This window comes from Gobio gobio, assembly GCF_949357685.1.
Source record: "Gobio gobio genome assembly, chromosome: 16".
Taxonomy (NCBI): Eukaryota; Metazoa; Chordata; class Actinopteri; order Cypriniformes; family Gobionidae; genus Gobio; species Gobio gobio.
Window position 1 is genome coordinate 22,404,704 of NC_137109.1, and position 17,865 is coordinate 22,422,568.

Consider the following 17,865-nt stretch of genomic DNA (forward strand, 5'->3'; position numbering starts at 1 on the left):
AAAGTTTGGGGTCAGTATGATTTGTAATGTTTTTGAAATGTTTTAAAAGTCAAGGCATTTATTTTGATCAATACATTTTGAAAAAGTAAAACAGTAATATTGTGAAAAAATATTACAACAAAATGTTTTCCATTTTATTATATTTTAAAATCTAATTTATTCCTGTGATGCAAACCAGTCTTCAGTGTCACATGATCCTTCAGAAATCATTCCAATATTCTGCCAAATAAACATTTCTTATTATTATCAATATTATAAACAGCTGCTTTATGGTTTTGTGGTAACTGCGATACATTTTTTCAAGACCTTATGATGAAAAGAAAGTTCAAAAGAGCAGCATATATTTGAAATCTTTTGTAACCTTAGAAAAGACTTTACTGTAGCCTGTGAGTATTATTTTCTTCTTCTTTTTTTCTTTAAATAAAAAAAACAAAACATGACCCTAACTTTTGAATGGTAGGGCCCTATTTTAATGGTCTAAGCACATGGTCTGAAGCGCATGGTGCAGGTGCATTTAGGGCATGTCCGAATCCACTTTTGCTAGTTTAACGATGGGAAAAACGATCGGCGCACCAGGCGCATGGTCCAAAAGGGTTGTCCCTAGTCTCTTAATGAGTCATGGGTTTGTGTTGGGCATAACGTGCAATAAACCAATCAGAGTCTCTTTTCCCATTCCCTTTAAAAGCCAGTTGTGCTCACACCATGGCGGATTCGCTATTTACATGGGGAAATTTGCGAGCGGAAAGACTGAACGCTTCTCCAGAGAGGAATCCTTTTATTTTTAATATTTAAAAATGTTTGTGTGCTGCTGCACATCCCTGTGTGTGTAATAAGCAAAGTGTACGCACGTTGTGTACCCGCCTATTGCCGCATATTACTAACACGCCCTTTAAATAACACAACAAATACTGCGCTATTGACTTTAGACCAGGTTTTTGTTGGTCAGTGGCGCAGCCGTTTTCAGTTGCCTCAAAAAAGAAACACCCCAACAATGCACCTGAACCAGCACTCCCATGAGTGCACAGATGGGCGCGAGTGCATTTGCTTTTTAAACAACGTGGCGCTGGATGTGAAAATGATAACTGTGTTGGGCTGAAACTAGCAAAATACACTTGTCGCACCTGCCGTTGCATTGCGCCGGGTGTATGATAGGGCCCGCAGCGTTCAACAAGTTCAAATACTGAATACAGTTAAAATTGGTTTAGCTGATCGTTCAGTTACAATCTGTGTATTTCTCTTCACTATAAATCATAGGTGTCGCTTTATAATATTTTTCTTTACACTTTGAAAGCATTATTATATTCGAAAATTCTTAACAGATCACCAGAACTGCAGCGCTGCTCACGTCAAGTAAAAGCTGCTTTTCTGAAGAACCCTAAAGTGCCGTTGCCCTTTTGTGTGACGTCACAGTAGTTTCGTCTATACTATCAGACACAAAGGGAAGCATTCAGTAAATGGGTGCTGTCAGCTACTGCATGATTACACTTCACTTCTTGCCATCTTGATAGTACGCCCAACGCAGCAGTGCTTTGTACTTGATTGATCCATTGCCCAGAGAAATTGAACTACCACTCACACACTCTCACACATGTAGTTTCCTTGATGCATGAGCAGGCGTAATGTTCAGTCTGCATTTGATTCAAATATATAGGGGGGGGGGGGTGTAGGCATTTACAGTGAATTTAGAACTTAGTCCAATAGAGATTTAATATATCATTAACATGCAACTGCAGTAAATGAGATGGGGGGAAAAGAATACAGACTTATTAAAAAGGCCACAGCATAGAAAGGCTTGCCTTGAAAATGATTCAGTTTCAAAGAAAAGTTTCAAAGTTAGTTCATGTGAATATCATACATATGCATCTGTTGATGAAAGTTACAAGCAGGAGGTATTCAGACATATTCATTTAGAAAGCTTTTGAATGCAATGGCAAAGGTTGTTTTACTGCCTCTAAGAAAATCTGCTAAACCTTTAGACCTCAAAACCAAGGCAAGCAAATGTCACGCTCTGCCATCAGTTACTTTTACACTGCAGCTTGTCCATGACTTGGTTTGATAGTGTACATGCTTTGATCTGAGATCAGTGTGGACGGAAGGTAAGTTCTCCTGAGGTCTCTACCACTTTGAACTGAATGCAGAAGAAGGTAGAGTATGTGAACTTCATTAGTGCGCAGCTGCAGGCCTGTCATCTGTAACGTATCAGGCATCTTCAAGGCCCCGAGTCTGTGATTTTGTTTAGCTACTTAGTCTCTGGAGAGCACACCTGATGACCCTTCATAGATTAAAGTAAGTAACCCCAAATGGTCTATAGATTGTCTAAGTCATTAACTAATTGCTCAAATAACATTCACTTGAGCTTGTAGAATTACATACACTTCTTATGACATGCCACTCAACAGCACACATATGCATAGGCTTTTAACTATTCCATAACACTTTCTGTAAAGCCTGTATGTATGATGTATGATAAAGACATTCCCAATTCCTTATAATGCAATAGAAGTGTGCAGTAAGTCGTTTTCTGTATGAACTACCATTCAAAAGATTGGGGTCAGAGATTTCTTTTCTCTTGCAAATACTTATATTCAGCAAGGACACACTAAATTGATAAAGTGACAGTAAAGACATGTTACAAAGGATTTCTATTTCAAATAAATGCTGTTCTTTTGAAATTTTGATTCATCAAAAAAAATCTGAAAAAAAAATGAATGACAGTTTCCACCGAAACACAGAAAAACATTGATAATAGTAAGAAATGTTTCTTGAGCAGCAAATCAGCATTTCTGAAGGGTCATGTGACACTGAAGACTGGAGTACTGATGCTAAAAGCTTTGTGTCAGAAATAAATTACTTTTTCATAAATATTCAAATAGTGTAATAAAATTTGTAATAATATATTACAATATAGCTTTTTTATTTTTTGATAAAAAAAGTACCCTTATGACACATGTATATTATAATACTTGCACACTGTAAAAAAAATCCCTGTAAAATTTATGGTAAAAAAACGGCAGCTGTGGTTGCCAGAACTTTACCGTAAAAAATACGGTAGCAACATTTACAGATTTAAGTTAAATTTACTGTAAATAACCATATTTCATTAACTGAAATAATGTTAAATTACCAACCTTTTGAAATACTAATATCTGTTATGTACCTTTTGATATATACTGACAACCACCAATCACAGTGGTTACGAGAGTCACATGATGAATCAAAGCTTGTCACAAACAGCTTTTAGGAGGACATTACTAATATATGGAAGGTGCACAGTGTCATTCACACAAACACTAAACACCATCATGGTAAACCCTAATGTACATAACTGATTAGAAAAAACGAAGAAGAAACAGTTATTTCAACAAAATACATCAAATGTGAAGTGTCACGCAGGGCATTCTGGGAATGTCAATTTACGTTTTTTCACTGGAAATTATACAACAACTTGTTATTTTTCACTTCCAAAAACTGTAAGTTTAACAGTATTTTACTGTAAAATAACATTAAATGTAAGGCTAGATCTATTACGATTATTCACCGTATATAGGGAAACTTTCTTTTTAACCGTAGCATTTTTACAGTCTTTTACCGTTAAAATCACATTAATAGTAAATTCAAATGAAATGCATGATGCCACAACCAATGTGGCACTGATCATGGAGTTGAAAGAGTTGTTCTTGAAAGTGTTGTAACCATGGTTAAAGTATTTACACGAACATACAAATAATTCTAGGGATACATTGTGAGGCATTATGAAATATACTGCAACATGCAGGCTTCATAGAAAGTGTTTCTACTCCTCTACTGACTCGGCTGCTATTATTTATTGATACTACTAGATTTCATGGCGATCATGGTCCAATCATGGTTCTCTGTCCCGCAGAGTTGTTTTATCAGTTTCTCTATCAGTGAAGTCATGCAGTAACTTGACCTAAATTGAAAGGCATGGTAAGTCTCTCTCTTAGGACATTTCTGGATATCCCCTCACTTTCATCACTGCACAACACCACATCACTGATGTCTGTCTATCAGCGTTTTGTGCCTTGGCTTAGACTGTAGTTGCACCCATCCTGATTTCATATAGAGGTGGAGCAGACGTACATATTTACGAATATGTCTCATCTCTAGTGGCAGGTTGAAATCCAAAGGTGTTTTATCGTTTTCAAAAGACAAAAACATTATCTTCCCAGAGATACAGGCGTCATCTGCCAGAATATGTATTTTCTGTTTGTTTGTTTGTTTTCTCCCTTAAAGATGTTTCCTTCTGAAACCTGTCAAGTTATTCTAGTGGGTTTAGAACGTCTTCTTGAGGAAGAAGTGACAATACTGATCTGTTGCCAAGTTATCTTCTATCAGGAAAACTTCCTACTGATGTTTCATCTGAAAGGTCATGTCACCTAGAAGAACCTTCTAGAAGCTTTCCCGTGTATATAACACTGTCCAGGCTTTTATCTGCAAGTGGCAGACAGCAACCTTTGATACAATTCTCTCGCAAACTGCAATAAGTATCTGGCACTATAGTAATGTCTGGTCTGTCGCGATGACAAACACATGCAGCGGAACAGTCGCTCACACAGAGGAGAGAAAGCATTGTGACAGTCGAGCATCTGTCTTATCTGAACGCAGGCAGAACACACAGCCAAATAAATAATGAAATGCAGTATACAGCTAAAAGCTTGCTGGGGTTGCAGGCCTGCAGGAGGATAGAGCAGCAGGTTGTCGCAGTGGCAGGTGGGACATGGTGACATGGGAATTCTGGGTAAGACTATTTCAGCTTAAGACGGTGGATCCCGACTGAGGCAGCAGACAGGTGCTGTCGCAAACTAAATCTGTATTTGCCCCATCTGAAAGATGGTTTGTAGTTAAAGTGTTGTTAACGACCTCGCAAAACCAGCCTTCTTGCTGGTTGTAATTCATTATTACACAAATATGGGAGAAGTCAAGCAAATGTTTTCACAGAATCAATGTTATAAATTATTTTATGACCCAGAAAAAAAGTGTTTTGAATTTAGTATTTTTTCATGTCATTACATTGTTTAGAGCATAAGAAACAAATGGAAAAAAACATTTTTGAAAAATGATATTTTATTCATATGTTATGATATGTCCTCTGTAGTGGACACCAGGACTGAGTTGTTTAAAAAATAAAATGACATAAAATTGCATGTATAGGCAAAAACAATGGGATTTATTTTTAATTCAACAATACATTTCTAGGTTTCAGGATTTTTTTTTAAACAAACTTTGTTTAAAGATGATTCTGAACTATGTTATGAAAGATATAATGACATGCATTGATATACCATTTTACTTTATGCTTTATGTGGGTAAAATGACCATACTTGGATTTTCCCATTCAATACAATGTATCTATATGCTCCATCTAATTTGCATATTAATGTGTTCTTGCTGCAACATGTAATGAAAATAGAAGTGTAATAATGGGAGTAATAATTGGCAACATTTTCATAATAATATCTAATATTTCATAGGAATATTGATATGTAATTTCTTTCCCTATTCACTTATGTCTCCAGAATGCCTGATAAACATGATTTAAGTCCTGGCGTCCTCTACAGTGGTCATTTATGAAATCAATGCCCTGTTTTGTAACAGAAAGTCATATTTTGATCAGAAACCCCATAACATTTTCCTGAGATGTTGATTTACAACAAACAATTTGAAAATTAATCAGATTTAAATTATAATTAAAAAATATTATCATATTTCCATAAGAGTGCTAAACATTAATGTCAGCCATTTTTAAAGACTAAGAAGTTGTTGTTGTCCTGGTGAAACCTCCAAACATTTGGTATCTCTGCAAAGCCCCGAATGTGCTCTTTAAAGGACATCCAGACTGTGACATGTGACATGTATGATGTCAGAGATATTCCCTAAAATATAACGTCCACTGCAGTGGACAAAAGTCTATTCGTGGGTCCCAGGTGGATATAGATAAACTAGCACTTTGCTCAAAAGGGGACCTATTATGCTAAATTTACTTGTAATTAAAAGGTGTTTGTACACAGTTTGTGTGTAAACAACCAGCCTACAATGGTAAAAATCCACCCACTCTTTTTTTTATAATCCCCATAAATCATAAACGGTTCCAGCTAGGGGTGGGGTCGTCTTTAGCCCCATTATATCCTAACTAGGGATGCACAGAATCCAGATTTTTGGGGTGGACTGAATTTGTAATGTAGTGGTCAGTTTACTGAAATGAAGCAGCCTTAAACGTGCAGTATGTAATTTTTGGCCACTAGGGGTCACTCATTCAAAATAATAACAACAGACGTACTTTGATGACGTCGGGAAAGTGCGTGGGCTCATGGGAGTTGTTGTCATTGTTACTGTCAACCAGCGAATCTGGCATCTCCAGCAGAAAACATGTTCACTGACAAGGTAATGTATTGTTATATTGCATCTCTATTGTTGTTACGTTTAGTTATGGCTTTTAACTTTATGTAATCAAGTCTATTGCTATCAGGGTAATGAAATAGCAGCGAGCTACCGTTAGTTAACAAACTTATCAGTAACGTTAGCTAATGTGTGAGACAGAATGTTGTGCGGGCGGTCGCTATGTCAACATACCTATAAGTTGAGTGACTTATAGGTATGTTGACATATTAACCGCGCATCATAATTTGAGTGACTCAAATTATAGGTATGTTGACATATTAACCGCGCATCATAATTTGAGTGACTCAAATTATAGGTATGTTGACATGGCATCCGCGCTCGTCGAACATTCTGTCTATCAACTTGAGTCGCTGCTTCTAACGTTTAGATCAGACATCTACTACCCTCGTCCTGGAGAGATGTTGTCCAGACTCTTTTCGCTACAAAACGTGTTTCATCACATGTAATTGTAATAATTATAGGTTTCATAAGCCGAATCAGGTGTCATTGTGTGTGTTTGGATTGAAAACCTAACGTACAGGATGGTAACGTTTGCTCTCCAGAACGAGGGTTGGAGACTTCAGCTCGCTGTCAAATTAATTCACAATTAGGTAGCACTTATATTATATTGTGCTATGCCAACAACGTGTTGTAAAGAAAACTGTAATTATATAATTACAAAACCATAGCAATAAGTCTTATGATCACATAAGATGTACATCTCATACACATGCATCTTATGTGACCATAAGACTTATTGCTATGGTTTTGTACTTATCGAATTATAATGTTAAACATTTATTTTGTAATTATCAAATAAATAAAAAAGACCTATGGTGAACTGATCATGTCCCTTCTATCTCTCTCTTTTTTTTTTTGTAGTAATATTTGACAATTAAAAACAAAGTATTATATTAAATCTAACTTTTTAGCAAAGACAAAGAACAAACAATATGTAGGTATTTATAATAAATGAATAGTAAAAAACACCCATATGAAGCAAGTAATAAATTAAAAATATAATACAATATAATTTATAAATTTTACATAGACAAAAAAACAATTAATTAAATTTTTTTACTCAAGTATGGGGTATGAGTTAACATCTAAAAATAATGTTTTTTTTCCTGTCAACATGTGAATATATTGCAGGGAGAGACAGATAGCTCCTCACCGGATGCCTCAATTGCATCATTAGATATTAGCGATGAGACGTGGAGTCCCCAGCATGGAAAGAAAGACTTTAGGAAAGGGACAGGAAGGGCAAGTAGAGCAGCTGGAGTGAGTGGGAGAGGAAGACCGGTAGTTAGGGGAAAGGCAAGAGCAGGCAGAAGAGCAGCAAGCAGTGGAGCAGAAACAAGTGGAGCAGTCGAAGTCATCGGTGAAGCAGGAGTGATTGGAGCTGCTGTAGGGATTGAAGCACCAAGAGGAAGGACTGTAGGTAGAAGGAGAGGGACGACAAGAGCGGAAAGTACTGCAGGACACAGCAGTGCAACCAGGGGTAGACAGGCAGCTAGAGGAAGAGGGACTAGAGCAGCACTTGGAATCTCTGAAGTGGACAGAGTGAGGGTGCAGAGGCTGCAAGAGGAAAGAAAGTCCCAGACACAGGTATCTTAGAGAAGACTGCAAGTCTCAGGATAAGATTAAACTTCCTTTTATCAATGAAATTAAAAAATATATATATTTAGAGACAAGAATGCGAAAAATAGAATTATTTTGGATTATTCTTAGAGTCAGGGTTACATTTGTTAAATTCTTAACATTGTTATTTTCAGGAGCAGATCCGGAATATGGATCCAGATGACGCTCGTTCACTCTTGATCAGAGTCATGGATAGAGAGCCTGGCCTTATCTTCGATGTGCTCCAGCCAGCTGCTCAGGGAACAGAAGTTCCATTACCAGGTGTGCCTGGATGGTGCAGATGCTCAAGATGCAGGGAAATGGGATCCGACTTGGAAAATAAATGTTGTGGCAAGAGCGAGGCCAACTGCGTCAGTATATTACCCCACATGTCATTGTATATTTTAGATGAGCATGTACTGAGATTATCACGGCGTCTCAGAAATGACATTTATGCTCTCCATGACACACAGCTGCCTGGGGAGGACAACCGGGAATACCGCTATGCCGCTTACCGAAATTTTGTTTTGTGGAATTATGGTGCCCTTGGTGCGGGAAACCGTGTTGTCATCCCCAGCTGTTGTGTGTCCAGAATACGGGATAAATACCCAGACCCATTTGGAAGATACACTGGGTTCATAGAAACAATTTTATAAACTTTAGTTCATAAAGACACCTTACTGTTGTTGTTTTCATTTGTGTTTGATGTTTATTTATTTATTTATCAATATCTAGAGCAGCATACAAGGTGATTTTGATTTGCAAGTAATTCAATTTTTGAAATAAAAATAAAAACTTGTGTTGGAATTGAACAAATAAACTTGCGTCATATTTATTTACATGTCATGTTTCGGAAAAAAATTGGAGTCTTCTCTCCAAAAAAAAAATAAAATAGTGTTTTTATTAAAAAAACAAATTGCTCAGTTGTTCTCTTGAGGTGTATTGCCGGGCCCTATAAGAGGAAAACAATTTTATTTAAATATACATATTAAATATACTAATAAAAGTATAATTTCCCATCATGTAAAAATATAGGTCAAGTCTTATTTTACAGTCTAAGGACAAATTTGTTTCAGTGAAATGTATTTACAGTTTAAACTTTCAGCTGGTCACTGGTCATACCTAGGCCTCTACTGACGTGGGACTCAACAATGGTGTCTACAGCTGGAGGTTGAACACTTGGAAGTAGTCCAAGTGTTCGAGGGTCATCAGGACGTAGAATCCTCCGCCTTGGACAGCCCCTGTCAGAATCCAGTCTTTTTCTCAAAATGGCTGCCTGTAGATCAGGGATGTAGCTGTAGTTCTTCTCTTCTTTCATGGTGTAGACAGTCCATCTCCCAGATTTTTTTTGGTATTGTCGACGTAAGCTATAAAACAAATTTACAATATAGGTTGTAATTAGTTTGAATGCACTAATAAACATAAAAAAAATCTAGCATTCTTTAAAAAGTCCTGAGTTTAAAATAAGTTATATATATATATATTAAATTATTTAAAATGTTACACAAATTATACACTGCAGATAAATATGCTTTTAAGAATAGTGTGCACTGATAATTTATTGGTCATCTTACATCAATTGGCCTTCTTTGTTGAGAATTGGCGGTCTGTTTTTATGATGGTTGTAGTCAAGTGCTGCCAGGAGAGTACGTGCCTCATAAACCAATGGCGAGAAACTGAAACGTTTGCTTGCGTACATAAGTATATGGTTGTGAAAGGACTCCAGTTGACAGGTAGATCTGTGTAAATAATGTCGGAAAAATTATAACACAGACTAGAGGTTATAAAGAGGTTAGAGGTTATAGCTAGTTACCTGAAAGGTAGATATCTGTGCACATCTTTAAGCCATCTCTTGTTAAGCACAATCTTTTCTAGTGCCTTGTGAGCCTGTGACCCACTCTCCAGCCATTCTTTCTCATTATTTTCTGCCAGACAATCATGCAAGCATTTGCCAAGGTACCATGTGTGTTCATTGGTAACATGATGAAGCACACTGCTCCAGAGTTTCTACAAGAAATAGTTGCAGATTAGATGAGACAGTGAGGTAAGTTTATGGTCAGTCTAGCCATATGATTAAACTTTGTTTTTAAAAGGCCTCCTCAAAAAAGTTAACAATATTGGAGTAAATCTAAACATCATTTATGTATTTATTTATACGAATTTGGAATAAAATTTTAAATGTATTACTTACCCTGAAATGGCCATCAGTCTCTGCTGTCTTACAACAGAACCAAAAGTGGTTAACAATGTCTTTGGTCCACTTCAGAAGTATTTTTTGCCCTGACAGCTGTCCTGCCTTAGTATGAAAAAAAAAAAAAAAAAACAAAAATCATATTTAGAATATGTTATAAATATATGTTCACATGTCCAAGTTGAAACTTTAAAAATATAAAAACCCACTGCTGTGATCTTCTTGGCCAGATTCTTCGCACCATGCCACATATCCCATGAGTGAAGTACTCCTGAGTCCTTGTACCTACCAGAGTTAGGATCTTGGAAACAAAACAAAAACAAGTTATTTTGAAGCTAATATATGCAATAGAAAAAAAAACATCCACATCTACTAAACAAAAGATTATATATTTATTCATTAAATAATAACTACCGTACTTACTCATAAGAGAAGAAATCTGATTGTGAGCATCCGTACAAATTTCTGTGAGCTTTATTTCAGTTAGAAGCTTGTCCATGGTCCTTACAAAAGCCTCTCTTTCCATAATTACAGAGTTTCGCTGGGTCTGCCTTTTGTCAATGGTCACAACAGATATAATCTCCTTTGATTCATTCTCCATTGTGGTGTAGGTGCAGTACTGTGCACAGTGTCCTGGACTGTCCATTCTTCCATCTGCTGTAAAAGTCAAGAACAAAAATGATTTCTAAATGAGAAATGCGATGACAAACTAGAAAATAGTCCAAGACAGGATAAAATAAAAACCAGATCCAAATGGATTAGAAAAAATACTTTATATACTATATACTTTATATACTTATACTTTGTACTTTAAAAAAATATATATAAAACAACAAATTTGAACTAAATCATGAATTAAGGATATTACACACAAAAATATAGTTTGAAATGAAATTATTTTCAAGAAGCCAGGGGACATACCTAGCACTACAACACTGTCTTTATCCTGCAGCCGTTGGATCGCTGTAGATCTCTTCACTTCCCAAAATTCCCTGATTGTTCCTACACAGTAGGTGTCTTGTATGTTAAAGAAAAGGTCCTTCCCAACAAATCCCATGTTCATGTATTTGAACAGGTGGGAAACTTTATAGTAGTTATTCCCAGACAGTAGTACATTTGTAGCCATCATGAAGTCCCCTGCCTGGATCCCATATTTTAGTGTGGGCTGTGAGTTCCACTTCCATATTTTGTGACCATTGGAACATATCTGTAAAATATTAAAACAATATTATAATTAGACAAACTCAAACTCAACTTTTCTGTATAAATTAAATTTCAATAAATAATGTAGATGTATAGGTTGTTGTGGTATGTAGATACTTTTTGACTCACCCATTCAATGATTGTTCCTGTGCCTCTTGAAGTCAGATTTACTTCAAATGGTGCTGAAGCCTGGCAAGCCTGATTTGTCACTTTGTTTTTGAAATTGCATTTCAAAAGAGGCAGCTTTAGACACGTAACCAGCTGTTTCAAGTTCAATTGATACACTATAGATGCCTTCTGTCCAATTACATCATCCTCACACAAGACCTGTAAGCTAGACGGTGACGTGACCAAATCTTCTTCTTGGGGCGGTACATCATTCTCAGTGGAAAGTAGTACCGTTTCTTCCAGGCTGATGAACGGAAGCTTTTCCATCATCTCCAATGTTTTTTTTCCTCCACCAGTTCTGTCATTGTTAAACAATTATTACATTATGCATTATTAACATGCGTTTACTTTTTGGAAAATTGTTTTTTTTTTTTATGATATCAGTAAAAATAAACTTATTATAAACACATCATTACACTAAAATATACAATATATAGGCCAAATTGTTTCACTTCTCTTCCATTCAACTGGAAGGAATAACATACAGTCTATGTATATAGTTTGCCATTGATCCAAGACTAGCAACTTACATTCGCAGTCACACAAGAGTTTTAAACTAAGGTGAAACCTATGAACAAACCTCATACAAATAGATGGGATGTAGTCATCATCCAAACTACTATCTTCACTTGCTGATTCCAAAGCACCATCGTCATCTTTATCTCTCCAGTCAATCCTGAAAATAAAAAAAATACAAAGACCAATACATAACAATTAAATTAATCAAACATAAAATTACACAAAGGGTGAGTTTATTAGGAGGATTCAGTTTCAAATATTGAGAGCTTTCATCATGGGTATAAAACAAGAGTAATATACAAATAATGGATTATAATAATACTTACACTGTGTTTTGAAGATCATTAGCGTCTTCTTTCAGGGTAATGGTGGACTCATCATGAACACTCATTTTAGAAAAACTATAATAAAAAATAATAATTATAACATTTTATTACAAACTATTTCGAAGTTTTGCAAACTAAATTCTGCACCACAACTGCTATTTGTGTAATTTGTGTTCATAAAGAAATTATTGAATGTGAAAGGACTTTAAGTAATTTCCGATTATGAATTTTACATAAAGTAACAATTTATTACTTCTATAAAATATTTTAAAATCACCTTTCATCCAGCACCTGTTGTTCTATTTCAGCAATAGGAATTTCTTCAATATCAGACTCCAGAATGCATTTTTCTCTTTAAAATAACATCAACAAAAAACAGATATTTGTTATACTTTCATATGTATCGAACTGGAAAAGTAATATAATAAAACTTGTGTATACCTTACCTATGTGATGATGACTCACTAGATGGTGGAATGGTTGAGAGAGTTTGAAAGGGCATTGCATGTCTTTTGCTTGGAGTTGATGTGGATGGACCTCCTTTTTCATAACTGTTCAATAAGGAAATAAATTTCAATTTAGTTTATCATTACCAACCAATAATACATAGTGAGTGAGAGAACCAGCAATACGTTGTTTATTGGAACACGCGCTCTGTCGCTCCCCACGTTCATCACTCATTCTAATAAATTATTTTGGAACTCAGAGATATATGAATTAGTAGATCATTATTAAATCTTTATTATATGTAGCTAGTATTAACATATGATAAAAGTGACGGTCACCTTACATTAATTGACCAAGATAGTGGCATATTACCATATGAAGCTAACGTTACTTTCTCCAGCTACATATAAACCCAATAATAGCTAGTCCATCTGCGTTTTACACATGACATCATCGTGTCACCAAATATACATATAAAAATATACTTTTGAATCAGTTTTTAAAAAATAGCTGTTTCAGTCTCCAAAAACACAGGATCCGCCTGTTTGAAACGCCGATACAATACAAAATGTATACGTATTCAGCAAAACGCGTCTCAATGTGGTCAAGATCGCTATGCAATATGCAAACATACAGCATACTATGATTATATGATTATTATGTTAGCTGAATGGTAACTTAACTTACCTGTTTATTAAAACGCAAGCGAGATCAGCATCTCTCTGCAGTCCGAGCTTGTCACGAAGATTTCGCCATCTTTCAAAGGCTTCTCCAAGGTTTACACGTCTCTTGCTTCTTCTACTGTCCCAAAATCTTCTCGGGTCATTTTTTTCACCCGTACGTTTGCGCTTTGTTGAGCTGGCAGAACGTACAGGCAAAGAGTAGTCATGATCCATTATCATACAGACTTTCTTATACGGGTGTTCCCCTTATACTGTCATGGTTCCTCTTTGAGTTTGGCGGTTCCGCCGAGTTCCGAAGGAAGACGCAAACGCGGATATGACGTGTTAGACGGGCGACATAACGGAAATAAAGACACGGCCCGTGTCTTCAAATTAAAATATTAATTTCTCTGGATTTAGAAGTTAATTGGAACTGTCGGGATAATGTAAACACACAACTTTAAAAAATATATAACATAGATATAGTGATTTTTTATATTCTTAATGCTGAAACATTACATATTGTGCCTTTAACGACATATGCGACCTCTGGACGGAGGACGCTGCCTTCGAAATTAGACAGCTCATGTTTGCGCCAAAAAAACATTATAAATGTTCTGTTGTTGGATGTACCAATGAACATAGGAGTTTCCATAGACTCGGAGGACATCAGGGTTAAATTTCATTTATGAAGGAAATGCCAAAGAATGTCATTAAAGTGGTATATTAGTGCAAATCATTGTATGTTGGACTACTTCACAAACTAGGGTCAGTGCTATTCTGGATTCGCACAAAAGTAGTTTCTGAAAGATTTTGAGATTAACATGACAGTACATGCTAGCCGATGAGTTGAATCAACTCCCCAACAACTACATAAATGTATCCAGTAACCATTCAAAAGCATCCAGTTGCATTCTAAAAGTTGTAAAAATAAAATAAAAAGTTCTTCCTGAGTCTCTCCATCAGTGTTCAACTCCAGTTCGAACATAAAAGGCTGAACACCGCTACTGACAATTTCTGGCATTTTGGCTGTGTGACATTCTCCTGTTTTTTTGTTGCTGGAATATCCTACGCATGAGCTGTACAAGCTCCACCCTCTTCTGGAAAGGGGCCTGGGAGCAGCAGCTCATTGCATTTGTAGTTACACACAAATAGTGGCAAATTTAACAAGCCATAATAAATTATCTGTGGGGTGTATTGAGCACCAGAGACTTGTGTTACATCCTGTGAAAAGGGGCTTAATAGGTCCCATTTAATGTCAGGGTTGTTTGAGCGGAAACCCTGTATAATATATTTTGGAGTAATATTGGTAAAGGCAAAATTAGTTACATGCATACAACCATTCATTCGATTTATTTTTGAATGCACAGCTTGTTAGTGAACCACGGCTCTGTGATCAGTAGTAATTGCTGCTCCGTCTGAAAGCCAGAAGGCACTCTTTTGCAGAAACTCCAAATATGCCCCATAGAAGTACTATAACACGTCATTCCAGGAAATCCCTATGTATCATACTATCACTGAAACAGAAGATTGAAACGCTCTGATTGATTAAACATTAATAAACACACGACTATGACAATATATGGTTTATCTGAGTTCTTCAAGCAGTGCATAATACAGGTCTTTTCATGATAATACAGTATATTTATTAGGGTTGGGTACCGAAACCCGGTGCCAATATGGCACCGGTACCTTTATGACCGGTATGTACCAGACCGAATCAGAACGCAGATTTCGGTGCCTCATTTCGGTGCCACTTAAAATCAAACGTGCTTTCGCGCTTTGGCCGGCGCTGAGCCAGAGACGCTCAGCGCTCGTCACATATCACAACTATTCAGTGTTTTCATCCACATCATGTTTATTTTAGGTTTCAGACATTTAAATGCTCATAAGTACTAGCAAAAAATACACAATGATGTCTATGGAAGTGGCAAAAACAATCCTTTCAGACAGTTAAGATAACTTAGTGTTTTATTCACATCAGATACACATTATATAGTGACTATACAGTTTACTCTATTCTTCTCCCAGTTCAGCACGTCACTTACTTTCATGTATTTCGTGAGATGAAGATACATGTATGTGATGTAAATCCGACAGATCCGATTCTCTGAGGCGCAAACTAACGTGGCGCCGCCCATCGCGCAGTATAGATCAACTAACACACATTTACTCACACACATATTTGAAAATCAGAATATCAGATAGTTCATGACATAGTTAGAAAGTTTGTGAATATTTTGATTAAAAAAGAAAAAGCGAAATAAACCCGATACAGCTGACTCTGAGTGAGCTGTCATACAGCGCTATTGTAGCAGCTGTGTGTCATGTGAGAAGCATGACGCGTCTCCATGGAAACAATAAGGTGATGCGCTCTAAAATATTTAGCCAGAGAATATGGTCATATTTCTGCAAAATAAAGCTAAAGCTTGAAGCTGGTTTGTAGCATACCAAGAATACAGACTACTGCTGTTATTACTGTATTTAGAGTTAAATTATGCCTATTGTAGTTGGGTTAGGTGGCTTTAGTTTTACTGTGAATTTGTTATGTAAATTGTGTTTTGTATTTATTTATATTTACATATTTAAGTATACTTTAAACTTGTAATAAATTGTTCAATTTAAATAATAATAAAAAAAAATCAATAAAAAGCCATTCTTTAATCTCATCCACCTCGTTTTATGGCTCTTTTTTTAAAGTATCGGTTCAGGCACCGTTTAGGCACCGGTACCGTTTTAAAAGTATCGGTTTGGCACCGGTATCGGAAAAAACCCAAACGATACCCAACCCTAATATTTATACTTCAATGCTAATCGGCATAGCCTTTATCACTGTATAGAATATTATGAAATATGTTGTGTGCCTTATTCTGTGTAAGAAGCCACATCAGTTCACTGAAGGATGCTCAACAGTCATTATTAAACATGTTAATAATGCTTCATAAATGCTTCCCATGTTTTGAAAGATGTTTATAAGCGACTCAAACTCGCAGTGCTTTCAGATGGAGCAGCGTTTACTACTGCGTGAAGTACTACTACGTTTACTTCATAATCGCACTAAGCCAAATCGGTTTAAGCGTGATTTCAGGTTAATTGCTATTAATAGTACAGCCCAATAACATATTAACCTCTTAGACAAGTCCTATATCTATAGCACTAAATCTATGCTGCAATCAGTCTTTATCCCTATAAGATACTGCTAAATTATAGCAAATTATAAATTTAATCCACCTTGATTAGGCGAAAATAAGCATTCAGATAGATAGAGTATTGACTAATACTTAGTAATTACCAACATCTGCTGAGAGTCTTAATATATTCCATTCCTAACGTAAAGCGAAAGACACTACTGTCCAAAAGTTTGGGTTCGGTAAGACTTAAAAAAAAAAAATTAAGTTCATCAAGGCTGCATTTATTTGATCAAAAATACATTGAAAAGAGTGCTATTGTGAACTATCTATAAATATATAAATTAAATGTTTTTCTATTTTACTATATTTTAAAAAGGTAATTTATTCTCTTTTTTAGCAGCTATTAGAAATCATTCTAATATGTTGATTTGCTGCTCAAGAAACATGTTCTTAGTATAATCGATGTTGAAAACAGTTGTGCTGCTTAATATTTTTATGGGAACTGTAATGCTTTTTTATAAGATTATTTGATGAATAGAAAGTTCAAAACAGCATTTATTTGAAATAGTTGTAAAAGTCTTATGTTTGATTGATTTAATGCGTCCTTGCTGAATAAAAGTATACAGTGAGGAAAATAAGTATTTGAACACCCTGCTATTTTGCAAGTTCTCCCACTTAGAAATCATGGAGGGGTCTGAAATTGTCATCGTAGGTGTATGTCCACTGTGAGAGACAAAATCTAAAAAAAAATCCAGATATCGCAATGTATGATTTTTTAACTATTTATATGTATGATACAGCTGCAAATAAGTATTTGAACACCTGAGAAAATCAATGTTAATATTTGGTACAGTAGCCTTTGTTTGCAATTACAGAGGTAAAACGTTTCCTGTAGTTTTTCACCATGTTTTTGCGTTACGGTATCGTAGTCCAGTACTCAAGAGGGGGATAGGGTTCCCTTCAAGCGTTTGTGCCTTTAAACGAACATGCTGAGCTTGATTCTTTTCAGAAAACTGACTGTAGAGAAGACCATAGACTGTAATAAATGATCTTTCGAAGTTGTAAATATATTATTGGAGTACATTTTACAAGAAAATTCTATTTCATTTTTTAATTCAATTATTTATGAAATTTTCTATCAATTTCTGAGTAAAAAGTTTCTAATTAAATTGTACACCATTTGTTTCAGTGTAGTGATT

At 35.7% G+C, this 17,865-nt stretch overlaps 2 protein-coding genes across 11 annotated transcripts in view; one reads left to right on the plus strand and one right to left on the minus strand.

Annotated features, from left to right (window-relative positions):
* Positions 1–17,865, plus strand: part of enox2 (ecto-NOX disulfide-thiol exchanger 2) — a 356,101-nt gene that overhangs the window by 292,953 nt on the left and 45,283 nt on the right. The gene's annotated exons all lie outside the window — the stretch shown is intronic.
* Positions 8,039–16,152, minus strand: LOC307140369 (uncharacterized protein). Its single transcript, XM_079839850.1, has 14 exons — positions 13,561–16,152; positions 12,873–12,977; positions 12,704–12,778; positions 12,427–12,501; positions 12,162–12,257; positions 11,543–11,879; positions 11,132–11,417; positions 10,634–10,867; positions 10,420–10,511; positions 10,211–10,315; positions 9,833–10,026; positions 9,594–9,758; positions 9,142–9,386; positions 8,039–8,971 (listed from the first exon to the last, which is right to left on the minus strand). Exons 1-14 carry the CDS (start codon positions 13,773–13,775, stop codon positions 8,940–8,942), a joined length of 2,256 nt encoding a protein of 751 aa, XP_079695976.1. The 5' UTR covers positions 13,776–16,152; the 3' UTR covers positions 8,039–8,939.